Source organism: Miniopterus schreibersii (genome assembly GCF_964146895.1).
Source record: "Miniopterus schreibersii genome assembly, chromosome: 18".
Taxonomy (NCBI): domain Eukaryota; kingdom Metazoa; phylum Chordata; class Mammalia; order Chiroptera; family Miniopteridae; genus Miniopterus; species Miniopterus schreibersii.
In genome coordinates, this window is record NC_138121.1 from 28,913,044 (window position 1) to 28,938,720 (window position 25,677).

General features: G+C 60.0%; 2 protein-coding genes across 11 annotated transcripts in view; one reads left to right on the forward strand and one right to left on the reverse strand.

Annotated features, from left to right (window-relative positions):
* Positions 1-423, forward strand: part of CTU2 (cytosolic thiouridylase subunit 2) — a 44,638-nt gene extending 44,215 nt beyond the window's left edge. For all 8 annotated transcript variants that reach the window (XM_081117888.1, XM_081117885.1, XM_081117890.1 and 5 more), the window contains 2 exons: positions 84-142; positions 235-423. In XM_081117888.1, the coding sequence (XP_080974014.1) occupies positions 84-142; positions 235-310 (135 nt within the window). In that variant the 3' untranslated portion in view covers positions 311-423. The remainder of the gene's footprint in view (positions 1-83; positions 143-234) is intronic.
* PIEZO1 (piezo type mechanosensitive ion channel component 1 (Er blood group)) overlaps positions 394-25,677 on the reverse strand; it is a 61,042-nt gene continuing 35,758 nt past the window's right edge. Inside the window, exons 3-51 of one of the 3 annotated variants that reach the window (XM_081117883.1) lie at positions 25,043-25,165; positions 24,029-24,071; positions 23,773-23,911; positions 20,367-20,535; positions 20,005-20,218; positions 19,730-19,901; positions 19,506-19,619; positions 19,331-19,424; positions 18,573-18,673; positions 17,778-18,038; positions 17,091-17,202; positions 16,834-17,012; positions 16,606-16,754; positions 16,316-16,498; positions 15,769-15,881; positions 15,439-15,599; positions 15,122-15,298; positions 14,402-14,527; positions 14,099-14,299; positions 13,381-13,585; positions 12,515-12,619; positions 11,679-11,832; positions 11,178-11,421; positions 10,991-11,087; positions 10,574-10,745; positions 9,948-10,037; positions 9,770-9,864; positions 9,376-9,447; positions 8,713-8,813; positions 8,102-8,180; positions 7,971-8,027; positions 7,715-7,887; positions 7,452-7,558; positions 7,081-7,272; positions 6,743-7,001; positions 6,474-6,662; positions 5,996-6,299; positions 5,613-5,736; positions 5,374-5,521; positions 5,076-5,290; positions 4,775-4,933; positions 4,548-4,695; positions 2,216-2,404; positions 1,936-2,028; positions 1,663-1,835; positions 1,466-1,588; positions 1,311-1,390; positions 1,031-1,220; positions 394-954 (exon numbers count right to left, since the gene is read on the reverse strand). In XM_081117883.1, coding sequence (XP_080974009.1) covers positions 705-954; positions 1,031-1,220; positions 1,311-1,390; positions 1,466-1,588; positions 1,663-1,835; positions 1,936-2,028; positions 2,216-2,404; positions 4,548-4,695; positions 4,775-4,933; positions 5,076-5,290; positions 5,374-5,521; positions 5,613-5,736; positions 5,996-6,299; positions 6,474-6,662; positions 6,743-7,001; positions 7,081-7,272; positions 7,452-7,558; positions 7,715-7,887; positions 7,971-8,027; positions 8,102-8,180; positions 8,713-8,813; positions 9,376-9,447; positions 9,770-9,864; positions 9,948-10,037; positions 10,574-10,745; positions 10,991-11,087; positions 11,178-11,421; positions 11,679-11,832; positions 12,515-12,619; positions 13,381-13,585; positions 14,099-14,299; positions 14,402-14,527; positions 15,122-15,298; positions 15,439-15,599; positions 15,769-15,881; positions 16,316-16,498; positions 16,606-16,754; positions 16,834-17,012; positions 17,091-17,202; positions 17,778-18,038; positions 18,573-18,673; positions 19,331-19,424; positions 19,506-19,619; positions 19,730-19,901; positions 20,005-20,218; positions 20,367-20,535; positions 23,773-23,911; positions 24,029-24,071; positions 25,043-25,165 — 7,418 coding nt within the window. In that variant the 3' untranslated portion in view covers positions 394-704. Of the gene's footprint in view, positions 955-1,030; positions 1,221-1,310; positions 1,391-1,465; positions 1,589-1,662; positions 1,836-1,935; positions 2,029-2,215; positions 2,405-4,547; positions 4,696-4,774; positions 4,934-5,075; positions 5,291-5,373; positions 5,522-5,612; positions 5,737-5,995; positions 6,300-6,473; positions 6,663-6,742; positions 7,002-7,080; positions 7,273-7,451; positions 7,559-7,714; positions 7,888-7,970; positions 8,028-8,101; positions 8,181-8,712; positions 8,814-9,375; positions 9,448-9,769; positions 9,865-9,947; positions 10,038-10,573; positions 10,746-10,990; positions 11,088-11,177; positions 11,422-11,678; positions 11,833-12,514; positions 12,620-13,380; positions 13,586-14,098; positions 14,300-14,401; positions 14,528-15,121; positions 15,299-15,438; positions 15,600-15,768; positions 15,882-16,315; positions 16,499-16,605; positions 16,755-16,833; positions 17,203-17,777; positions 18,039-18,572; positions 18,674-19,330; positions 19,425-19,505; positions 19,620-19,729; positions 19,902-20,004; positions 20,219-20,366; positions 20,536-23,772; positions 23,912-24,028; positions 24,072-25,042; positions 25,166-25,677 lie in introns of all 3 variants that reach the window. The other 2 variants (XM_081117884.1, XM_081117882.1) reach the window with 2 other exon arrangements.

Genomic DNA, 25,677 nt, shown 5'->3' on the forward strand with positions numbered 1-25,677 from the left:
TGGGTGAGGGTTGAGTGGGCAGGTTGGCACTGGCTTAGCTTTGTGCCACGCAGCCTGTTGCCCATGCCAGTTCTCTTTTGCAGCCGTCCCTGGACCCCCTGCCACCCTACATCCTGACCGAGGCCCAGCTCCGTAGCCAGAGGTACTGGTACTCACTGTGCTGGGAGCCCTGGGATGGGGTCCTTCTAGGCCTGAGCACCTTTGGGCTGATTCCCACTGTGTGGCTTCCTCCAGAGCCTGGGTCTTACGGGAGATGCAAGAGTATCTGGTTGAGGACAGTGACGATGAGGCACAGACCGATGAGAGCTGAGCCTAAGGATAGACACCTAGAACCACCCTGCCAGGACCTCTGCCATGCTGGAGCAGGACAGCAAGGACGGAAAGGCGACATATCCGTTTGTATAAATAAAAATGTTTTTAATTAAAAAACTCTACAGTACGTGTGGGGAAAGGAGGGCCGGGGCCCCTGACCCAGTGTCTCTGGCACTGGGCCCAGCAGGGACGACGGAAAGGGACAGCAGTCCTGTGCTGGGCCGTGGAGGGGCCACAGCTTCCTTCTGACAGCAGCATCAAGGCTCAGTGGGCCAGGAGGACCTGTCACAGCTGGTGGCCTCAGACTGGGTTATCTGCTTCTGTGGCCTGAGGAGCACTGTCCTTCCTGCTAGGCCGGCTCCTTCATTCACGGTGCTCAAGGAGCCTGGCCCCTACTCCTTCTCGCGGGTCCACTTGATCATGGTCTCCGGTGAGCGGTATAGGAAGATAAGCTTGGCATATAGCTCCTCTTCCAGCTCCAGCTCCCGGGTCTCCCGCACCAGGAAGATGTCCTGGCAGAGCTTGAGAATTCGGTCCACACACGGCAGCTCCTCGAACATGATGGAGTGAGAGATCTCACTGAAGAAGCCACGTACAAACTTCCCGATGACCAGCACGATGGACACATAGAGCCCCATGATCCTGCAGGCAGGGGCAGGTGAGTTCTGGGGGCTGCTGCCCATAGCCACACCCCAGCCCCCCGTCACCGCACACTCACCCGTAGCCAGCCAGGAAGCCTAGGCTCGGTGGGCTGACCTTGTCATTGAAGATGACCATGGGCAGCAGGTTGCATTCAGCCTGGCAGTTCTCTAGCTCAATGACCCACCACTCAAGGAAGCCAGAAGCCCCGGAACCCACACGCTCCCTCCGCAGCTGGATGCGCACACCGAGGTAGTCAGCCTCCTCATCTGGGTCAGAGCCGTGAGACAGTAAGGGCCACCACCCTCTTCCAGGGCAGAGGCCATGGCCCAGCACCCCCCTCCTCCAAACACACTCACTGGGCTGCAGCTGCTTCACGGGGTTGGCTTCAGGCCCGTTGGGGGCACGGATGTACTTGGGGAAGAGGTTAGGGATAACCCTGTGGGGAGGAGTCCAGTAGATCAGCTCTGGCCCAGCCTTCCTGGTGCCCCCAGGCCCCCTGGTCCCCACTCACACTGACTGGTCCGAGGTGCCCTCCAATAGGCTGGCCAGTTGCCGCCGCTCAGTACTATTGGGGGCCAAGTCCAGGGTATGCTTCTCATTGGTGTACTCTACAGTGCCTCCCTTGGCCAGGTCCCTGCAGGCAAGGGTACAGTGTGACCCACCAAGGAGTGCATCCCACCCAGGCCCCACCCAAGCCCAGAACATTACCTTTGGAAGTTCCAGGTGAAGCGCACGGTAATGTCGGCAGTGCCATTGTACAGCTCCCGCTTCATCTGGGCCCGGCTTGGTGGGCTGATGCGCCACAGGGCCCCAGAGCTGCCTTCAATCTGTGCTGTGACGATGTCCTCAGGGCTGTACTGGCTGATGAACTGCATGGCCAGCTGGGCACAGGACGGCATTTCAGTGGGGTGAGGCCAGGCTACCCCTCCCCCCAAGCTGTCCCTTCCCCTGCCAGGCAGATGTAGCGTGAGGGCTGCTTACCGGGTGGGGGTCAAACTGCCTGGACAGCTCCTCATAGGCCTGGTGTGTGAAGGGCACGATGGATGGCTGCTGGGCACTCATGGTGAACAGAGGCTGGGGGTGGAAACGGTGACGTGGTGCTGGGGGAGCCTCCCTTGAACCCCCAGGTTGCCAGCACCCAGGCCAAGCTCTGCATAGTCCATGAGGACAGGAAAGTGGAGGAGTGGGAATTGGGGCTGCCTGGCCAGAGAGCATGCACCTGCACTGCTTCCCCTGGCTGGAGTAGAAGGTGGCTGCTCACCTCGTAGCCACCCAGCTTGAGAGTGACGGTGACATCTATGGGCTGATTGACAACTCCGACAACGGAGCGCACCAGAGACATGAAGAGCAGCGGGAACCAGATGATGCCCACAAGGAAGATGATTATAAGGCCGCCCATGCCATACTTAACAATCTTCTTCTTCTTCTGCCCCTTGGGCTGTGGGTATTTCTGGTGGGGGGGGCAGGGTACAGGTCAACTGCTCAGCTCTGCCCTCCCACTGCCCTGCCTTGTGCAGGCCTCCATCCCTGCTCTCTGGCCACAAGTGCGGTCTCAGACCCCTCCCTGCTGCTCTGAGCTGTCCTCCACACCCCAACACTTCCATCCTCAAGGCCATGGTCTTGGACTCATCCAGTAGGCCCAAAAAGTCAAACTTTGATTGAACATCCAAACTGATTGCAGAGCTATAGCAGCTAAGATTGGTGCTACACAGGACAGACAGATCAATGGAAAGACAGTCCAAAAACAAACCCACAGGTGGAGACAGGTGCCAACCACTCAGTGGGGAAAAGGCAGTCTTTTCGACAAATGGTGCTGGGACAGCTAGACATCCACATGCAAAAGAATAAAGGCAGACCCTTACACTGCATAAAAAAATTAAGACCTAAGTCAATTAAACTCTTAAGGGCAAATCTTTGTACCTTATATTTGGCTAAAAATCCTCAGATCTAACACCAAAAGCACAAACAAAAAAATTAAACTAGGCATTATGCAAAATAGACTTGTGCTTCAGAGGACACCATCAAAAAAGTAAAATGACAACCCACAGATTTGGGGAAAATACTTGCAAGCTGTATATCTGATAGAGTGTGGTGTCTAGAATATTTATGGAACCCTCAACTCAATAAAAGGTATAGATGTACCACCTTTTGTTTATCCAACAGCTGCTTAACCCAAGGAAAAAATAGACAAAGTCTCCGAACAGACATTTCTCTGAAAGACAGACATGGCCAATAAGCTCTAGAAAAGATGCTTATCGTTAGCCAATAGGGAAATGAAAATCTAAACCATAAGGATGGGTAAAAAAAGTCAATGACAAGTGTTGACAAGGATGTGGAAGAGATTGGCGGGACTGAAATGGTACAGTCACCATGGAAAACAGCTCCTTGAGAGTGAAACCTAGAGTTACCTCATGACCCAGCAATGCCACTCCTGTGTGTCTACCCAGAAGAAATGGAAACTGGTGTGTCCACAATCTTATATGTGAGTATACATAACAGCACTTTCAATAATAATAACAAACCCAAATGTCCATCGCCATTTGGAACTGTTGGATAAACAAAAGGTAACATGAGCCCTAACCCTAACCACAGACCAAGCCCTAGCCCTAGCCCTAAATGTAACCCTAGACCAGGGGTGGGGAACGTCCTGGCCTTACCAAAGCAACCGCAGGCGGGACTCGAAATTCACTAAGTCCAGGAGCTTGCTTCATAGCTAATTTTTAAGTTGATAATTTTGTATGACCTGCGAACGATGTTATAAATATCCAATGGCCCTTGGCAGAGAAAACATTCCCCACCCCTGCCCTAGGCCTAGCTCTAACTCTAACCCTAACCCTAAACCCAGCCCTAACCCTAGCCATAGCCCAAGCCCTAACCCTAATATTTTACCTAACCATAACCCTACTCCAAACCCTAAAAATAACCCTGTCCCTATCCATAACCCTAACAACAAAAAGAACACTTCAGCCATAAAAAGAAAAATTCTGACACATACTACAACATGGATAAACCTTGATCATCTGAGTGAAAGCCAGTCACAAAAGACCACGCATCATGTGATTTCATTTATATAGAATGCCTAGGACAGGCAAATCTATATAAAAGTAGGTGGTGGCTGCCAGGAGCTGGGCAATGAGGGGAATGGAAAGTGACTGCTAATGGGAATAGGGTTTCTTTTAGTGATGAGCATTTTCTAAAATTGTGATGGTTACACAACTCTAAATATACTAGAATCCACCAAATTGTACACTTTTATGTATGAATTCTCTCTCAATAAAACTGCTAAAAAAGAACAAAAATTCAGCTAACATTATGGCCAGGCCTCTTCCACAGAGCAATTTGCTCGGGCCGCTCTGCCAACTGCCTGCCCCTAACAGGGTCTAGTTCACTACCCCCTCTCTAAGAAGCTCCTCCTGGCTGCCAGGAAGAGTTGTAGAAATGCTCTCTTGTCCACAGTGGCTTTCTGGCCTCATGTTGCCATGGCTGTGAGCCCAGGGAGGGGCCACCAGTGTTGTCTGGTTCTCGCAGTGCCCATCTGCCCCAATGGGGAGTGACCAGTGTCCCCTCTCCACTCCCGCCTTGCACCCAGGCACCTTTTCTGTCTCTCGGCTGCACTTGATGATGAAGATGTTGGCATAGATGTCCTCCACGCACATCCAATTGGACAAGGACAGCGTGGTGTCTGTCCATACCCAGTCCATCACAGCCCGCAGCTCCACCAGGAATGGCACCAGCCGGAACCTGCTCGAGACCAGGGGACCCATCAGGAGGAGCTGAGGGGGGCAGCCTTGACCCCGCCCATGGACCAACCCACACTCACCCCTGGAAGAGGAAGAGGTTGAGGTGGTTGTACTTCTTGGTGAGGAAGTTGCCAAGGATGCGGGTGGGGTAGCCGCAGCGGATCTGGTAGGCAGACAGGGCGAAGTAGATGCACTTCACGAAGTACCACAGCTGGGCCACTGCATTCTGGCTGAACATCCTAGATGGGACAGGAAGCCCGGATCAGGGCACCCCACCCAAGTCCAGTAGCTGGAGCTCCAAGGGCCCTGGATCCAACTGCAGCTCTGCCAGGCACCACAAAGTATGTCTCTGCAGGTTGGGCCTGACCCCCTAGCACCCACCTCTCAGTGACAGCGGGCAGGATGAAGAACATCCAGAAGTGGATGGCCAGCACCAGAACGACCTGGAAGGCCAGCTTGCCCAGCACGGTCTTGCGCAGGTAGAGGGCACGGTCGATGACCATAGTGCTAAACTGGATCAGCAGCATGACCAGGAAGGCCTCAGGTACCTGGTCATCCGACAGGGAGGACGTGATGTCCGTAGCCGCTGAATGCTTCTGTGGCCAGGAAAGGAAAAGTCAGGGAGAGCTGGGGTGGCCCTTGGGCTCTGTGTCCATTGGGGGCCCTGAGCCCAGCTCACCCCAAAGGCCCAGAAGCCAAAGATGATAATGATGAAGTCGACCACATCAGCCAGGAACATGAGGGCGTAGACGTCAGTGGCTGCGCGGTACTTGGTGTGCAGGATGTCGTGGAAGAAACGCCGCAGGGGCCGGTACATACTCTGGGCCCTGCGGGCAGGCAGAAGAGAGCTCAGCTTAGTACCACCTTGGTTGCTCCCTCCCATGCCTCCCCTAGGCCACTCCCAGGATGGTCACTCACAGGGACAGGCAGAAGGTCTGCAGCCAGATGCCCACCGCCCTCACTTTTTCCCGGGGACGACTCCGCTTCTTTTCTCTCTGAGAGGTGGCTGTTACCTCCTCCCCGTCGTCCTCAGTCTCGGCTTCTGTGGGGGAGCAGTTGCCGCTGATGGACTGGGGCCTAGCTCAGCACCTGACCGTCCTGAGAGCCCCCCAAGGGGCTGCCATCACCCCATTTCACAGACCAGCAAACTAAGCACAGAGCCCTTCCAGCATCACCAGCAGTGGGCCAGCTAGAGCGGCATCCTCTGGACACAGAGGGTGTGGCTGGAACGTGGCGGGGGTGGTGACTCCACCATGAGAGCTGGGTGGGCTGGGTGGTTGTGGATAGACAGGGACATGTACCAGTGGCTGCCGGTCCTCTGGGTTCTGCAGCCTCCTTCGTTCTCCTCCTGAAACGCAGACTGATGCGCCTCGCGTCGCTGGGCTGGAGCTCCACTTGCGGCTCTGGGGGCGCATCCCTCACTTCCACTTGGATGTCATCGTTGGTGGTGGCCCCAGCCGTCCCCAGCTCCTCCTGGGGTCCTGTGCCCTCCTCCGTCTGGAGTCCCGGCAGGGCTGGCTCCTCCTCAGGCTCCTCCTCCTTCCCACGCCCACCATCAGGCTCCCTGGAAAGCGGGTCCTCCTCGTGGTCCCAGAGGCCATAGCACTGCGGGGAAGGACGGAGGGCGGTGGGGAGGCAGGCGTGGCCACAGGGGGGTAGCGCTTGGACCAGGCGAAAGGGCCAGGCCCACCTGGGGCCCACAGCATCCAGCTCCGCCTCCTGGAACACGACGGCTGAGTGCCCACCTGCTGCCCGCCTCCCCTGGCACCCGGCACTCACCAGCAGCTGGGAACGGTGGAAGAAGAGGGCCATGAGCTGTACCAGGTCGTACTTGATGTAGCCGTCGGTCTTCTCCAGGCCCAGGATACGCGGCGGGAAGTAGGGCTTGTTCTCGTAGCGCCGCAGCACTGTGTGGCTGTTCCAGGGGAAGAAGCCAAACTGGAACAGGTACTTGGTGACCACCGTGACCTGTGGGGCGGGGGGACTCAGCACGGCAGGGCCAGACCCCACCCCCGGCCCCCACCCCCGCTCCCCGGGCCGCCGCCCACCTCAGTGAAGACGATGGCCGTCATCCAGAAGCGCTTGCTGGGCCGCGGGATGGACAGCATGGCCCACAAGAAGACCAGCACGGGCAGCACGAGGGAGGCGGCCGAGGCGGTGACCATGTGGTTGAGGACGATGATGAAGTAGCAGAGCAGCTCCGAGTGGGCGGCCACGCACTGGTACACGGCCTGCAGCAGCCGCAGCGCCCGGCCCTGCCCGGCCTCGAACTGCTCGGCCTCCTCCAGCTCTGGGATGCGCAGGCACCTGCACGGACCGTGCTCAGGGAGGTCCGGCCCCGCCAGGCCCACCTCCCGCGGCCCCACCAGCTGCCCCCAGCTCGCACCTGTCCAGCAGCAGCTCGCTGGCCGTGCGCGTCCGCGTCCGAGCGCTACCGGGAAGCTCTCGGGAGCCGTGCAGGGAAGCCCCGGGCTCGGTGACCATCTCTTCACTGCCACTGCGGGTGTTGTAGCCGGTGCTCAGGGGGCTGCTGGCGTCTTCGGGCGTACTGCTTATCGGGTCCTCAGCCCCCAGCCCGCTGTGGGAGGGGAGGCTGGTCACAGAGACGGTGGGAGGGCCTCAAGGTCCCGGGTAGACGGGGGCTGGGAGGCTATGTGCCCGAGCATAGCCGCTGGGGTGGCCCTGGCTCTGGGCCAGAGAACAGGCCAGGTGGGGTGCGTCCTGGACCTCACCCGAGTCCCTGGGGCCCCTACGTACCTCGAGGCTGTGCTAGGCATGTCACGCGCCTCTGAGGGGCCTGTTGGCGCGGCCTCGGCCTCATTTGAGTACAGCTGGTCCAGCACGCCCCTGTGCACCTGTCCACCCTGCAGGGTGCGTGAGGGGCATTAGGGCAGGAGAGGTGGTCCTAGCGCTGCTCCAGCCCCCAGGGCGGGAGAGGCGGGGGTGGGGCGGGCACAGGAGCAGGAGTACGGCAGGGCGCGGTGGGGCGGGGGTGGTGGGGTCGGGTAGGCAGCACTCACCCGGAGCAGCTCCTGGGTGAGCAGGTAGCGCTCAGCGCACAGCACGTCACTCATGGCGCGGTGGTGCCGCGTGAAGGTGCGCAGCCAGCGCGTCAGCCCGTCCACCAGCGCCTGCCCCAGCACCCACAGGAACTGCAAGGTGCTCAGCACCCGCTGCATCACATGGCTGCGGCCTGCGGGGAGGGGGACTGGCTGGAGGGCCCTGGAGGGGCAGCCAGCGGGAGGAGCCCAACCCCAACCCCCGGGGCCCACGCACCTGCCACCTCGTTCTCTGGGCCCTCTGCCAAGTCCGCCTCTGGGCCCTGGCCGCCTCCTGGGCACAGGGGTGGTGGTCAGCGCCTCGCCGCCCTGCTTCCCCTCCCTCCGCCCACACTCAGCCCGACTCACCCACACGCAGCTGAGCCTGCTCTTGCCGCCGCCGCCGCAGCACCGTCTGGGCGTTGGTCACCCATGCCTGGTATGCCATCTGCAGGACAGGGCCTTGGGATTAGCACCCTGTCTCCCAGGCCAACCTCTGAGCTCCTGAGGAGGAGCCAAGGGTCAGCCCAGCGGGGGACCTTCAGCCTGAGCCTGGGCAGGAAGCGGGCACCATGGGACCGTTGAGGGAGGACAGGGCAGTTCACCCAGCCCACCCAGCGCATCACGGTTCCCACTCAGCACCCAGGCCCCATGCTAGAAACAGGGACCCAAAGGTGGACAAGATGCTCCTGGCTCAGACGACAGAAGTGTGACCAGCAAACACAATGAGCCCTTCTTGGAGGCCAGGCCATTGGTGGCCACCACAGGCCTGGGTGGGCAGAGTTGGGACCTCAGGAGGAGGTGCGCTGCCCATGACCTCTGGCGCCCACAGACTGCTGTCCCATCTGACTTGTAGACCTGGGGGGTCTGGATTGGGCGGGGCAGGCTCCCCAGGCCCTGGGGGCATCTGTCTTTCCTGTGCTGGCCTGGCCCAGGGGCTCCATCAGCAGGGAAGGCGGGTGGCGGACCTCCGCCCTCACCTGGAAGGCACTCTGCGCCGACGGCCTGGGGTCCTCAGGCTGGGCCTCTTCCTCCTCCTCACTGTCCGACTCGAACAGGAAGTAGTCTCCAGAGTGGATGACTGCGGGCAGGGTGGGGCTGAGAGCTGGCCTCCCCCACATGGGGTCGGGCTCTGCGAGACCCTCAAGTTCATGGGTTCTGGGGGCCCAGTGATAGGCCTGGCTGTGCTGCCCCGCTTGGGTTCCCTTAGCAGCCCCTGACCCCATGGGCCAAGGCCCGCACGCCATCCTCCCCAGGGACAGCCATGGTGGCTGGAGGCAGGGAGCAGCAGGCTGGACAACGGAGGCGCATGCACAGGACACAGGCCAGAGCCATGGGACGAGACCAGACTGGACAAGAGGAACAAAGGAGCAGGTACAAGAAAGCAGAGAGGCTGTGAGTGGCAGTGATGATTCAGACTTTCGAACCCTGAGTTAGAAAAACGCAGAGCCTTTAGTGGGGGGCCCCGCTGAATTGAGACCCAGCCCCTTATTACTGCACGGCTGGAATGAAGCCTGCACACAGGCTGGAGGTCCGCACCGGCAAGCTCTGTCCACCCCAAAGGCAGACAGCAACTGAGGGGGGGAGGGTACCCAGCACACAGCAGCTTGAGAGTGGTCATGGCAGCCAGGTTGGGGTGGTACCTGTGGCGTGGTCCAGCCAGGGCCGCCACCACTGTCTCCGTGGCGGGGAGGAGCCCCCTGGACTGCCGGGCCCTGTGAAGGGGAGGGGGTGGCAAGCATGAGCCAGCGGGGAGACACGGAGAATGAGGGTGGCCCCTCAGCAAAGAGAGACACAGAGCCCCTTCAGTGACGAGCACCCTCTCAGGGTGCTAAGGGCGTGGGGGACAGCCCACAAGTGCAGATGGACAGTCACTGGCAGGCTGTGTGGCCTACAGGGAGGGACAGAGAGTGACCACATGGCACAGGACAGATGGGCTGGAAGCCCTGTGTGACGTCACGTGGCACAGACATGGCCAGGCTCCAGCAGCACAGATAACACCAGTGCTCAGGGGCCCTTGAGGCTCCATCCACTCACCTGGCTCCTGGTCCGGGTCCAGGGGTTCCTGGGGGTGGCTGAGGGCCACCCGGCCCTGCCTGTACTTTTCCTGCTTGGCACGGATACGTTCCATCCTGTGGGAGGGAGACAACTCTGAGCATCTAGCCAGACAGGAAAACACCCCCACACCCATCCTGGTCCCCCAGACGGCACCTACTGTCTTTTCAGCTGGGCCAGGGACTTCTCCTCGACCTTGCGGTGGTAGTCAATGCTTTTGAGGTTGGCAGCATTGTACAGGTCGAAGCCCCTGCGGGGAGGTCAGTGAGGGCCGGGGGTGCCGAGCTGTAGCTGCACAAGCTCCCCCTACTCTGGGCTTAGCCCACTCACCCAGCCCCTGGCCTAGCCTAGCTGCCCAGGTCTTCCCTGCCCACAGGGCTAGCTCTCCAACATGACACCCTGATCTGTGCTGCAGTGAGAGGGAGGGGACCCCTCCTGCAACCTCCAGTCTCATGGGGCAAAAAACATGCAAATAAAGAGGCGGCCGTGGGAGCTGTAGAGGCCGGGGACAGGGAGATTGGCTGGCTCACTGGCCAGGCGCAGGGGGAGGGGGGAGGCCCTCTGGTGGGGTGCACCTCAGGCCAGCATGGGGGCAATAATAGGACTGAAACGCCAGCCCACGCAGAGCCAGGGCTGAGACCACATGACGTGGTGGACATTGTACACTTAGGCTCCTGAAGAGGTGCTAATGACCCGTGGTCCTCAGTTCTCACTCTAGGAGACATGTCACATCAGGGAATAGTGCCCTGTCCTAGATGGGCCCAAGAGATCCAAGGCGGGGCCAACCTGGAGGCCTGGAAAGCAGTGGCCTGGAGCTCGGCCCTGACGTGCTGGAAGTAGTAGCTGAGGAAGACACGGCGCTGCAGCAGCAAGAACAGGAAACAGACGCTGTCCCAGAGGACACCGGCCTCCTCCACGGGCAGCAGGCAGTCCTGGTCCCTGCCCAGCATCTCCTTGGCTGTGGGACAGGTGCCGGCACAGGTTAGGGGTATGATCAGGGTCAGGAACACAGGTGGGGTCAGGGGTGCAGGTCAGGGGTTGGGGACCTGAGTCAGAGGCAGGGGTCAAGCACATTTGTTCGGGGTTAGTAACAGGATGCAAATCAAGGACATGGGGCAAGGGCACGGGGAATGGATAGGGGTCTGAGTCCCTGAAACAGTGTGTGTCCCTGACACCCTCAGCCACCTGCCCTCTCCCACTCACGGTCATAGTAGCCTTTGACGGTGCACACGAGGCTGAACAGCTGGATGACCCAGCAGAAGCTGCTCTGCATTTGCTCCACGAAGACACAGGACAGGAGCTAGGGGTGGAAGGAGGGTCAGCAAGGCTATGAGATTGGGTCTGGGGCTGGGTCTGGGTCTGGGGCTAGGCGGGCTGGCGGCCGGCTCACCGAGAGCATGTTCTTGGAGATGATGACAGTGACGTTGTAGAGGATGAGGCAATCCCACAGCACGAGGCGGGCATGCGTATCCTTTTGCAGCAAGGAGGTGCCAAAGAGCAGCAGGTAGAAACAGGCCAGCAGGTAGCCCAGCCCGAAGACACTGATGCGTGTGGCCCCTGTGACGAACACCACCACCAGCACCAGCCAGAAGAGGTAGCGGAAGACAGCGACTTTCAGCATGTCGAGGTAGGACCTGCCAGGTGGGGTGTCACTGTGGGCTGGTGACCCCACCTCCCCCCACAGCCTCGGGCCAGAGGAACTCCAGAAGGCCCCTCTGCTGCAAGGTCGCTGTCCACCCCTCCTCTTGTCACAGGATAGCACCGGCAGCGCCTGCCCCCGGCTCAGTTCCAGCCAGGTGTCTGTCAGCCCTGCAGACCTGCTGCGTAGGCAGCCCCAGTGAGTCCCCGGCCCAGACTGGGCTCTGCAGGTTGGTGACACCCCAGGACCCACCTACAGTGGATGAAGTTGGGCACGGGGTTGGGCTCCCCCCGCAGAGGCTCCAAGTGGTCGGTGTTGACGCCGGCCATGTGCTGCCACTCCTCCGTGCGCTCAGCTGAGAATACCTGCCACTGCTGGGAGGCGCAGAGCAGCAGCAGGAAGTCACCTGCGGATACATGGGAGGCCGCTGCTGCACCGGCCCCAGGTGGCCATGTGCAAGCCGGGTACACGACAGGCGCAGGGGGCCGATCTTGCACCCAGACCAGAGACAGGTATGTGGAAACTGAGCAGACACATGTATGTGAGTGTGAACCCTGGAAAGTGATGTCCACACGCAGACATGGATGTTGGGGATCACACCTACCTGTGTACATGTTCTGTATATATGTGATGTACATGTGGCTCTATGTACCACATTCACGTCAGGAAACGGGGTTACATGCCTGACTGCACACCCTGTGGGCATCAGTCTGTGCACACCTGCGTCTGTCCCTCTGCCTACCCCATGCACACCTGCGTCCATACCTACGACTATCTCTGTGTGCACACCTGTGTACACACCAGCAAGCAAATGTGTATCTGACGGCAGGGTGTGCACATATGAGGTGAGCCTCAGTCCCATGGGAATATCCTGTAGGACTAGGCACACTTGTGAAAAAAAAGCCCCCCACCCTCCTGGGGAACCACAGGACTGGGCCAGCGGGCAAGGCCTGGACAATGTGCCCCTCGATGGCTGAGAGGAGGTTCTGCACTTGCCCGCTGCCCATCCCCACACAGAACCTCCTTGGCCTTCAGTGAGGCTGGCAGGTGGCGTGTGTGGCCGAGGGGCGCAGCCGGTGGGCACTCACTGATGAGGTTGGTGGAGTTGGGGGCCCTGAAGAAGTCAGGCAGGTACAGCCACTTGATGAGCACCGAGTTCATGGGGATGGCCTGGCTCCAGCGCCATGGATAGTCTGTGGGTAGAGGGTGTGCCTCAGGGCTCCAGACATCCTGTCCCTTTCCCATTTGGTGACCCACAGCCTCCAGGGGTCCAGTGTCCACAGGGTCATTCCTTACTCACACACACACACACACACACACACACACACACTCACACAGTCAGACTCAAAAACACACCCACTCTCATTTGGAGTCCAAGAGCACACAGGTCCAGAGCTTCCAGCACACGCTATATACACATTTCCCAGGCATACACGGTGCCCCAGGCCTCCGTGGGGGAAACTGAGTGACAGCTAGAGGGCAGGCGGGCGGGCAGGGTAGCCTCCCTGAGTGGTGGGCCATGGCATGGATGGACCAGACGAGACGGCATCACACACGTATCAGAATGGCCAATACAAAAACAGTGACGCCACCAAACACTGGTGAGGGGGTGGAGGAGCTGGATCACACACACGTTGCTGGTGGGGATGGCAAATGGGACAGCCTCTCTGGGCGTTTATCCCGGAGAAAGGAAAACTACGCCCACACAAAAACCTGTACACCAACATTCACAGCCCCAAACTGGAAACCAGCAGATGTCTCCACGGGTAAAAGCTGAAACCAACTAGGGTACATCCAAAACACAATACTACCCAACAAGTAACAAGAACAAAGTACTGACACACGCAACACCGGGCAGGAGGGACACTCCACCCGCGCAGCCCTCCCCGGCCACAGTCACGCGCACCGGGTCGCTTAGTGCTCATGGCGCACCCCTCGCCCGCACCCCGCTCACCGATGCACAGAGCCGGGGGGATGCCGAGGCACAGCAGGTACTGGTACAGCAGGAAGAGCGTCAGGAAGAGGCAGTAGTTGGGCCAGAGACGGGCGATGGCCCGGCGGCGCCGGCGGGTGAGGATGGCCACCAGCCAGCAGCCGTGCAGGATGACCATGAAGTTCATGCGCTGCCCAATCACGTTCACAGCCATCAGGAAGCAGATCTGGGGGCGGCAGAAGGGGGAAGGGGAGGTGAGACGGGCAGATGGAGGGAACTGGCGGAAGGACCCAGCAGGAGGCTCAGAGGGCCGCAGGCAGCACAGGGTGGCCGGGCGGGCTGGCAGCAGAGCTCCTTTGCCTCAAGGCAGTAGGGTGTTGTACAGAGTGAAGGCCTGTAGCCCAGGTTCAGGGCATCCCATGCCACCTTCCTGGGGGAATGGAGAGGCTGGACCTGTCTTCACCGTGCAGGGGGGAAACTGAGGCTAGGGGGCTCCGTGGCAAAGTGGAGACTCTGACCCAGTCTCCACCCTCAGTCCTGGCCCTCCTGTCCTCACTCTAAAGGCCGACCTTGCCTGAGAGAACCCGGCACCCTTGGTGGTCCACCTCCTGTGCCCCCAGGGGGTCCCTGTGGTCCTGCACCTTGCAGATGTTCAACCAAGACCCCACTGAGGGTGGCACAGACCTGCAGTGGCTGAGTCCCACCTGGGGAAGGGCCGAGGGTTGATGCCCAGCCTCACCTCCAGCCCAAATTTGTAGAAAAAGAAGTTGATGAAGTACTTGGCACAGCTAAGCAGATCCCGGTCCAGCTGCTGGCGCGTGCCTTCGATGCAGACGGCCTGGGCGGGCAGCGGGGCCAGCTGGTGCTGCCGGCGGTGGTGCTCCTGGCGCCGGTATACAATGGCCTCGAACACCAGCAGCAGCAGGATCTGCAGGTGGTTCTGGGGAGGGGGACAGTCAGGCCCCTCCAGCCCTGCCTCCAGCACCAAATGCCCCAGTCCCCGTGGTCCCACACCCACCTCTCTCTTTGGCCCTGCTCTCACCTGGATGTAGCCCAGATTTGGGAAGCCTTTCCGCACCCCAAACCAGTTGGCCGGGTCAATGGGTCCCCGGTACAGCAAGGACTGGTTGATCTCTGTCTTCTGCAGGTTGGTGCTATTGGGGAGGGGCTGGGGGACAAAGGCAGTGTCAGCACCTGCTCCCCAACTGGTAACTGGATGCTGACCTCAGGAACCACCGGCCCTGCCTTGGGTCCCTCTCCCAACAACAGCTCCAGAACAGGTCTGGGCCAGATCACAGCTGCCCCCAGCCAGGGATATGGGGGTGCTTTCAGCCTCCAACCCACCTTAATGGGGAAGGGGACAGGGTGACTAGGGATGGAGAGGCTTCAGACAGGGGCTGAGGGAGAGGTAAAGAGAAAGCTCTGGGTAGGGGCTACCCCAAGTGGTCTCTCCCCTCTGCAGCCTGGCTGGGGCTCCCTCTTTCCTTGAGGAGACATCTGGCCTCTGCACCACCTCACTCCATGACCTGTATTTCGTCAGGGAGTTAGCTGAGTCCGGATACTTCTCCAGCCCAGACACCTTGGCATGTGGAGTGGGTCCTCCACAGATCAGGTTGGAAGACACCTCCTCTAGGAAGCCCCTGACCCTGAGGACGGCCCTCTGCATCTGTCCCTCACCCCCTGAGCTAAAGAAGCAGTCCCTGCAGCCCCCGACCCGTGGGAGGCTCGCAAGGCTCAGGGACACAGCGCCTAGCAGCCCTACCTCAGTGCAGTTGCTGGAGTACTTGTGGGGGTTGACGACCTTGAGCTGGTAGAGCATCTTGCACACGATGATGATGCAGGTCCACACGGTGGACAGACAGGAGGCCATGGGCCGGAAGCGGGGATAGGGCAGGGCGAAGGCCCAGAGCACGACCAGCAGGAGGTTCATCACCGACACCTGTGAGACAGGCGGGGCGGGTGGGGCTGAGCCAGGCAGGGGGGGCAGCTGCCTCTTCTGTGGGCCCGAGATCCAGGGAGAGCAACACAGTGCCCCGGGTGACCTGCTGCAGACAAGGAAGGTATGTGTCCGACTCTCACCTCCTTCAGGGCCACCCAGACCGTGTACAGGGCCACCAGCTTGAAGACGTGGAGCTCCAGCAGGCGCCGCACAAACACCTGCACACGCGTGAGGATGTCGGAGAAGCTGGCGGACAAGTCTAGCAGCCGCTCGGCCACCAGGCCCCATTTGTTGGCTGTGACTGTGGGGGGGTGGGGAGGCAGGTGGTGAGAAGGGAACAGGTACCCTGGGCCTGGGGCTGTTCTGTCCTGTGTAGACGAGGCTCTGGGGCTCACAGGGGACCCGGAGGCCAGGCTCCTTGGCACCTTATACTCACCTCTCAGGGGCTGTACCCCACCCTTCTGACTTACCTTCTGGGACCTGCGTGGCCTGGTGGGGGCCAGCAGTGCCCAACCCCTGGTCTCTGGGGGCTTCCTCTTCCTCCTGCTGCTGCAACAATGGGGTTCTGCTCACTGCGTCCTGCCTAGGACAGGGCCCGAAAGTGTCACTTCCTACCAGTGCTCCTGCCCTCCCGGGGCTAACAGAAGACCCTGCCTGCACCCCCTCCTCCCCCTGCTGGGTGACCTGTGTTATTTGTGCTGCGGCTGCTAGGTCAGAGCATGCAGCCCAGCTGACAGTCCATCACGGAGACCCCCCTGGGTCAGAGAAAACACCCCCTACCTGAGACCCCTCAGCATGTGAAGGTGATGGCTGAGGCCATTCCCCTGCCCTGGGCCCTCCCATGCAAATCCCACCAGCCTCCTTTCCTCTCCCAGACAAGGCCCTTCTCTGTGCTGGTTCAAGGTGGAGACACTCTGCAAACCCCCTGCCCCTGCCCCCACCCACACCCCTCCACCGGCCAAGGCCAGCGCCTGCGTCCTCGGAGGCAGGGGCGGGGCAGGGGCAGGCGCGGCGCACCTGTGAGCCCAGCGCGGGCGGCAGGAGCCAGGCAGGGGGATGTGCTCCAGGTCGGTGAGCTGCATGAAGGGCCTGTGGAAGTAGTGCAGCTGCAGGATGCAGGCGAGCAGGAAGAAGCCGGGAATGAGGATGCTGGAGAAGAGCTCGGACACGCTGAACTGCTCCAGGCCCAGGTCCCCCAGCCTGCGGAGGGGGCGCCGTCAGCACCGCCCGGCCCCTCGGGTCCCCGGTGCGGGGCTGAGGGGTCCACGCCCGGACCTCGCCCGCCTGCCCACCCGCCCGTGACTCACTGCTCGTCAGTGAAGCCTGTGAGGTTGCGCCAGTACATGGGGAAGTCCTGGAACTGGAAGGTGTAGACAGCGATGAGCACCAGCATGGTGTAGGCCACCACCAGCCACCAGAACACCTTGAGCAGCTTCCTCCACAGGCTGTAGTAGACCTGCAGGACGAGGTCAGGGCGTGTGAGCCCCCGCAGGGAGACGGGCTGCTGGAGGGCCCCACCCCACCACCCCAGGTACCTGGAAGAGGGTGAGGCAGAGCAGGAAGAGGAACATGTAGACGATCTTGTAGACGACAAGTCGGCCTGCAAAGCTGACCACGATGAACATGCCGGCGCACACGTAGATCCAGTACTTGGCATAGAGGCCAGTGAACAGCTCCCCCAGACTCCGGAGCAGCGTCCGAGTCCGCATGGGGTCTGGGGGCCAAGGCAGGGGACGGGTGTGAGTCCAGGACCAGGCGGGAGGGGGCTGGCCCAACTGCCCCACCCACTCACCTGTGTCCGCCACAGTGACCTCCATCAGCGTGGAGGCTGTTTTCTCCCTCCTCAGCAGCTTCTCCTTGACAAACTGGCGCAGCAGGAGCCAGAAGGTCAGGGTATACAGCAACTGGAGTGGGGTGGGGCAGTGTCACTGAGGGGTGGCAGTCTGGTACCCCAGCACCCCTCCCAAAGCCAGGGCCCAGATCAAGAAGATGTGGGCATAGGAGAGACCCTTAGCAGGGAGGCAGCCAGCCGGGCCTCTGCAGGAACAAACTAATCCTGTCACATACACGCCTGCACACAAGTCACACACAAGTGCACACATGTGCACACTAGGCTCACATGTCTGCACATGTTCATACATATGTATGCAGGGGTTCATGTTTGTACACAATTCTGCATACACATGCTTGCACACGGGCTCACACATCTCACACAATGTGTGACACTAACAGGACCTATGTTAGGAAGATGGGGACAGTGCCCCCTAAAACACAAGGTCATCACTCATGCACTCAAGCAACTACTCTGGGCTGGCCAATAGAGACCCTTTGGTGACCACTAGACAAGGGCCTGGCCTCCTGGAGCTCCCGCTCCCCTGGGAGCTGGCCCATAAACAGAATGGGACCATCACTGGTCCTCATGCAGAAACCCAAGGCACCAGTACATGCTCACAGGTGCCCTGGAGTAAGGGGCACTTACCATGGCACCAAGGTCCAGGCAAGGGTAGCGAGTGTGCTCCAGCCCCAGCTGGCGCAGGCTGACAGGACCCAGGGTGGTGGGCAGCTCAGAATGCAGGTCCATGGCCCACACATAGCGCAGGATGCACAGTGCCAGCCCGTAGAGCAGGATGAAGGGCGAGCAGAGCATGGCCAGCTGGTGGCGGCTGCGCACAGTCCAGATGAGGCAGGCCCAGAGCAGCAGCACGAAGGTCAGCCAGCTGTGGTAGGTGATACTCCACACCTGGTGGCAGGGGCTGGTGGGCACAGCTGCACAGAGCACCTGGCCCAGTCCCAGCCTGCTCCCCAGGGTGCCGAGGGGCAGGACCCCCAGGGAGCTGCTCAGGCAGAAAGGCAAACGTGCCCCACTGGCCTGGAGCACAGTGCCACAGGAAACACGCTATCCCCACATCACACACATGCACACATGATCACATACACATTCACAGAAATGCACACATACAATCACACATACGTTCACAAATTCATACACATGCCCACACGTTCACACATACATAAATGCTCATATATGTACTCACACACCTTCACACCTACATGTGCTCACACACTCACGTTCATACACACTCATACACACACATGCTCACACACATGCTCACAGACGCAGCTATGGGCTGGCCAGGGTGGCTCGTGGCTTTTGGCCCAGCAGGACACAGCCCCATTCATTTCTGGCAAGGAAGCATCAAGCTATGAAACATGGGCCACCATCCCTCTCAGAACCCACGGGAGGGCCTACCCGGGGAAGGGGGGGGCTCCTTACCATCATGGCGATGAGGGCGCACACGTAGCTCTGGGCCATGATGAGGTGTCCCAGGCCATGCAGCGGAGAGGTCTCTCTTGGCTCAGCCAGCCTGGTGTACACTACAAGGTGGTGGCAAGGGTTACCTGGGAAGCTCTGACACCAACAGGCCAGAGCCCCTCACCCACACTTGACTTTGCCCTATAATGTGGCTGGGGGTGTGCAGCAGCCCAGTGGGAGGAGGGAGCTGCTGGTCAGGTGGCACTTTGTATGCCCAGGGGCAGAAAAGGCAGGCTCCTATCTGACACTGCCCCCAACTGTCACGTGACTCTGGGCAGCCCCTCTCCAGGATACCATTTCCAAAGCCCTGACTCCCTTCCAGCTCTGTGCATATGCAAGTCCCCAGGGTGCCAGCTCCTGAGGCCAGTGATTCAGCGCCTGCTTGGTGCAGGGCTAAGTCACAAAATGGAAATCAAGGCTTAGGTCAGAGAAAAAGAGCACCCAGAAAACTGCCCAGTCCTACCCAGCTGGTATCTGTCCAGATGACAGAGAGCCACCCTGGGTCTCTGGGCCAACCCAAGGCAGAGCAGTCAAGTCCTCCAGAAACTAGTGGGGAGAGGATGAGAGACCTGGGGTCCCTTCCACCCCGGAGGGTCAGCAGCATGGCCGGGGACCAGCAAAGCCAGTGAGGCCAACATGTGAGACAACCCAACGGCCACCAGGGGGCAGCACCAGCGCACCCATGGAAGGAGGTGTCCCCTCAGGTAGAGCGTACTCACAGGAGCGCTGCTGCACGGGGCTGTGGCTACTCAGGTCGTGCACGATGCAGTTGTCAGTCTCAGGGTCAGGCCCCATGGGCGTGGGTGTCATATGCTGAAGAGGCAAGCCAAGGCCCAGTGAGCCAAGCCCATGGGCAGGTGGGCTTAGCCCCATCACTCAGCCCAGTCTCCTCACCTGAGCAGCGCCCTCCTCCTTGGTGGCTGCAGTCTTGGCCTGGCCCTGGGGCCACTGGTCCACCTCGGTCAGTTCCACCTCCCGCTCCTTGACACCCCCAGCTGCCACCTTTGTCTGCAGAGACCACAGCAAAGCTCAGTTCCCCACCCTGCCCAAAGAGCCACGGCCTGCAGGACAAGGGAGTGTCCAAAGGTGTGAAGACAGAGGGGGAGCCCCGGCCCCACCTGTTCTGGGGGGTGGTGTGTGCGCAGCTTCAGGAGTGAGATCACAGTGTAGTACAGGAGCAGCAGGATGCCGGGACTCACGTACACGGGCCAGTCGTGGCTGGTGTTGAGCACCAGCGCATTGGAACTGGAGCAGTTTGTGCGGGTCACAAAGTCCTTTAGACCGAAAACCCTGACGAGAAAAGGTATGGCACTGACCTCTGGCTGGAGGAGGGGCCAGCTGGGCAGGGCCAGGGTGAGGGGACAGAGCAGGGCCTGTTCAGATGAGCCCTCACCTGGCCCAGATGCCAGCAGGTGGGAGTATGTCCTGGGCGAAGGGCATCTGGTAGCAGTAGAGGCAGATGAGATGGCCGGCGCCAAAGCAGCCCACCATGACGCAGAGTGTGCTGAAGCCCAGGGGGCTGATGGGAAAGTGGCAGGCCCACCAGGTGCAGATGCCCAAGAAGAACAGGAAGTAGATGCTGGAGAAGGCTGAGGGGTGGGCGATGCCTGCAGAACCAGACAAAGGCATGCAGGGTCATGCCTGGCCAGGGCTGTGACCTCTGTCTCATTGGTCAGCAGGGAGCTCAGCAGGTGTGAAAACCCCTCCTGGTGTGACATTCAGTGCTGGGACCCCCACTCCCTGCCCAGTGGGTACCTGCCAGCGCGAGCAGCACTATGGCCAGGGTCCGCCCAGCAGCCACTAGCAACCAGTGAGCTGTGATCCAGAACCGAGCAGCCAGCTTCGACCTCCGCTTGTGGGCCAGCGCAGGGGCTCCCTGAAGCCCCACCAGGGAGCTGGTATCCACTTCCCTGTCATCATCATCCTGCCAAGGTCACAGAGAGGTATGGAGATCAGGGGCATGGCACTCAAGCCACCTGCGAGGAAGGGGGGCTGCCAGCCCAAGCATGGACCTGTGCTGCCCTTCTCGCCCAAGGTCTACTCATTGCCTTCCTGCTGCCTCACAAGTGCACAGCCCTGCAGGCCTTCCTGGAGGCAGCCTGCCCAGCTTCCAAACACACTCCTGCCAACCCCTGGCACACACGATGACCAACCCATGCGGGCTGACCATGGACTATTCTAGAACCCTCCAGGGCCTTTTCTTTATCTCCCCATCTAAGCCCCCGGCCCTGCTCACTTTGGCTCCTCAGAGGGCCCAAGTGGGGCTTTTAAGAAAAAGGAAAGCGGCCCGGCCGGGCGTGGCTCAGCGGTTGAGCGTTGACCTAGGATCCAGGAGATCGAGGTTCGATTCCCGGTCGGGGCACATGCCCGGGTTGCGGGCTCAATCCCCAATGACTCTCTCATCATTGGTGTTTCTATCTCTCTCCCTCTGCTGCCCTCTCTCTGAAATCAATAAAGATATAAAAAAAGAAAAGAAAAAGGAAAGCAATGCACACACATGTGTACACTTCACTTTACAATTACAGACACCTTTATATGGTTCCACTTGGCTCCACAGGCTGAGCCAGCATTTTCCTTGTAAGTAAAGAAGCGGAGGCTCAGAGGGGACCCCAAAATTACACGGCTGTTTGCACCCTGCTCCCTCTCTACTGCTCATGAGGCCTTTGGAGAGTGAGGGGTGGGTCCCCAGGGGAGTGGCAGGTGTTGGGGTCTCCTGGTGCCCCCGACAGCTCCTCTGGGGTCAACCCTCTGGACAGATGGAGGTAGCCAACTGCCCAGGATGACACAAGATGACCTTTTCAGGCCTCCCCTGCCCATGGTGGGGACAGAGATCCAACAGGGCCTGCTTCCCTGGCCCTAGCTCAAGGTTTCCTGGAATGGAGCTGTTTCCTGGACATCAGGGAAAGGCAGGGTGAGGCAGAAAGAACACAGGCTCAGTGTCAGATGCCCACGCCCTGCCCCAGGTTCCCACCTGCTAAATGGGCCCTGCCTGTGCCTTTCCCGGCCACTGAGGCAGCACTAGGCATCTGGGCTAAGAGTACAGGTTCTGGAGCCAGGCGACCTGGTCACAACCTAGTCACATCCCAGCTCTGGTCTCCCATACGTGCTGCCTTGGGCAAGTCACTTAACCTCTCTGTTTCCCATCTATCAAATGCGAGTGGGGACCAGACAGGAGAGATGAACCAGATAGGTCCTATCCTGGGGGTATTGGGAAGGTCCAGGGAGGTGTGGTGGGTTGTGCCAGGAGGACAGGCTATAGGCTATCCTAGGACCCTGGGTATCAGAGCAAGACCTGGGCCCTGAGGTCAGAACTCATAAGCAGGGTTCCTCTAGACCCCAGGATGCATAGGGTGGGAGGCCCCAGATAGCCTGGAAGGGGAAGATGGCTGCTGGAAGGTGGGGCAGCCAGGCCTGAGCTCACCCCCGCCCACAGCCTGGCCCAGGCCCTGGGAAAGCTTCTGAAAAGGTCTGTGAAAAATGAGCATATCTGGGAGTGGAAAAACAGAGGCAGCTGCTGGGAGAAAGACAGGTGCTTGGGGGCCGCCTGTGGTGTCCAACCTGGCCAGGCCTGGCTCCAGCCCCGACTTGGCTTCCACGGCCATCCCGGGGAGCCGGGCAGAAATGTCCACTGTCTCCTCACCTCCCACCACAGCACATCTCACCCATCAGAGCATGCACGTATGTGGGTGTGACAATCAGGATATATCCGTGTACATGACTGTGTGCACCATGTACATGCATGGGCTGCCCTTAGCTCTGGGCTTTAAAACTGGGTGCCTGTGAAGGGTGCCCCCACAGCCTTGCTTTGAGGTCTGTCTACACTCACAGCCCCTGGTTTGGCAGGATGGCACAAGCTCTATCCGCTGAGGACACTTGGGTGAAGGTGACCTGTCCCGGTTGCCCAGCAGACCAGAGTCCAGCCCCGATAGGGCAGCATGGAATGAGGGGCTGACCCCTCCTGCCCACCCACAGATTTCTGGAATAATCCAGCCCCTTCCTGGCAAAGCTATTCCAAGAAGCCCTGGCTCCACTAATGAGGAAACCAGAGGCAGCCCTGGCCCATGTGCCCAGGCGCTGGTGCCCATGTGCCCCTGTGGGGAGGGAAGGGGCTAACCCAGTTGGGAGGGGGCCCCAAGCACAGGCAGAAGGGCAGTCCCTGCCCTGGCTGACTTAATTCCCCACAAAGGTCTGAAAGAGCCACTCAACCTCCAGGTCCCTATTTGCCCCTCTAAAACGTTGTCAGCCTTATCCTGTGGGATGGGGCAGCAATGGGTGGGATAATAGGCCGGGTCAGCTGCAGGCTGGCTCCCCCGACCTGCTGTGGAAAGTCCCCTCCCCTCGCTGGGTGCTTCTGTAGGTAAAGGCCCTCATGCCCCGTAAGCCTTAGCTATTGGACAAGGGGATGCTGGGGCTGGGGGATGGGAGAAGCCTGTGGCCCCCAGGAGGTTCTTGGGCTGGGACCCCTGCATAGTCACAGATCCCGCCCAGCCCTAGAGACCACGCCTTCTGGATAGAAGGCCCAGGGGGGCTGGCAACCGCAGCCCTTGTGTGGGACAGAAGAGCACTGAGCCTTCAACTGAGGTGAGGAGGACATCAAGGACCCCAAGCTCACACCCTGTGCAAGGGAAGACCCCCTAACCCAGGGCAGAGCCCTCCAAGGACAGAGTGTCTGATTTAGGGCCTTGCTGGCCTGAGCTTACACAGCCTCCACCTTGCTCACAAGACCACTGATGCCACTGTGGGCATAGCTTCTCAAACATCCATCCCTGTGTCCATCAGTCCACCTGTCTTGTCAGTCCCTAGGTCTCCCTGACAGTTGGAACAGACCATCCACCAGCACTGCTGACTCCCTACTGCCCTGTGGCCACAAAGACTCCTCCAGGATGGTCTCTAAGGGCATAGACACTGTCTGGGTTCCCCACAGGTGTCCCCCAAGAGTAAGCCCTGCCAGGACCATGCCACATTGCTAGTGCTCCCCCTCTCATGAAATAAGCATCTTCTCTCCCCTCTGGTAGCCTAACATTTCATAATTAGGGTATATTGACTCTTACAAATAAAAGTCCACATTTGTTAGGGAAAAAAAAAGAGGTCCTCAACTGTCTGGGTCCCAGCTCTAGAATGCCCCTTCCCCTATAGATGCACCCCGCCCACCACAGCTCACCAGTTCCTGGGGGCACTGGCTCCGCCGGGCTTCCCGTGTGAGGCGCCCACAGAGGCCAAGGCACACAGCAGAGACCACCAGGATGCCCAAGTCGGGGGCCACCAGCCGCACGGCATTGGGGATGTCCTTCACGTCCAGCCTGTGAAGGGCAGGAGAGCCCACTGGTCAACCCAGGAGGGCAGATGCCAGCAGGGAGGGCGTGGACCCTCCCCTTGGGCTTGAGAAATCCTGGAGGGAGGCCGGGGGTGGGTCTTACCTCGTGACCCCCACAAGTTGGGAGAGGTTCTCCCAGTGGCTGCCTGCAGAGAAAGGCACAGGGGAACCCAGTCAGGCGGGCAGGCTCTGAACAACCCCCTCCCAGGAGGCCCTTGGAGCCCCAGCCACAGAATGCCTGGTCTCCAGGACACCAGTGGCTGGTATCAGGGATGCTCAAAAACATTGTCTTTACTGATAGGGAATCTGAAGCCCAGCCAGGAAATCCAGGTGGATCAAAGGGCCTAAGTGGCTAGGAGGCTGGGCCAGGTTCTCAGACCCGTCAGCAGAAGCTGGCTGCTCCTTGGGGGCTGGATGGGAAGGCTGGTCTCAGAGCCGCCAGGACCAGTCTACTCACAAGGCACCTGACTTCCCTCCAGTTCCTAAACTGCAGGAGGGGCACAATCATCACAGAATGAAATGGGAAGTCAGGTGCAGCACCCTGCCCACCACGTGGCTGAGTGTGGTGACAGGCAGGAGCCCGGAGGACCTGGAGGAGGGAGGCCCTAGCCAGGCGGAAGGATTGGGAGCCTAGGGCTCCCTCACCCGAAGACTGGGGTGTAGATGTCAATGGAGTTGGAGGGCTGGGTGCCAGCTGGCAATACTGGCCATGGGTGAAAGGGCGCAGGGCAGTAGGGCTGAGTCTCTAAGCCCCAGCAGGCAAGGGAAGAAGATGCTGACAGAGGGAGAGGGGCCTGAGAAGACCAAGGCTGCCCCAAGAGCCAGATTCCAGTCCTGGGATTAGCACTGCACTGCTGCTCAGCTCAGCCCCACCATCAGCCATTACTGGGGCACTTTACTCGGGCCGTCTCAGCTGGACATAAATCACAGGCAGGCACTTGGATGGCTCTTATTAAGCAAAGCCTAGGTAAGACAAGACAGCCAACCTCCCCAAAGAGGCCTGAGGTTCCTGCAGGGCCGGAGTGGCGCTCTCTCCCCTCCACCCTCCAGTTGGCCACTAGCTCTCCCCCAGGCCTGCTGCCCCTAGGAACCCCTTCCCCACCCCTCAGTAACTCACAGTTTGACCCCAGAAGCTGGTCCAGACCAGGCACGGTGTGTAGGCATATCTGGAAAGCAAGGTGGGCTGCCAGGAAGAGGAGGCTGAAGACCAACAGGGCTCGGAGGAGGCGGCCAGCGTGACCTGTGGGCAGAGCGGGAGGGGTGAGGCCTGCACGAAGCCCTGGCTGTCAGCCCCTAGCCAGGCCCCGCCCACCAGCCCTGAACACACGAGCACGTACATGGGTCTCGGGGCGGTCGGCAGCTGATCGTATGCAGTGCTCTGTACCATTCCACTGACGGCTCACAGTGGCCCCACGGTCGGGCACTATCACGAGTCCCAATTTATAGACACAAGAGAGGTGAGGTGACTTGCCCATAGCCACACAGCAGGGACTCGATGGAGCATAGTATACCAGCCTGCCTGCTGCCTGGGGGCGTCGGATAGGTGGGGGCAGGAGCCGGCACAGAAAGGAAAGGCCCCCACACCTCGGGAGACACCTTCAGTTGTTCATATGTCCTGCAAACACCTGAGTCTCTCTGCTCTGCCCGGGCTGCAGAGAGCTGTTTCACCCCCTAGTGTGGACTGAAAACGTACAGCAGGGTTGATGGGGGAGGGGAACAAGGCTGGGATCCTGGCTTTTCAAGAAAAGCGAG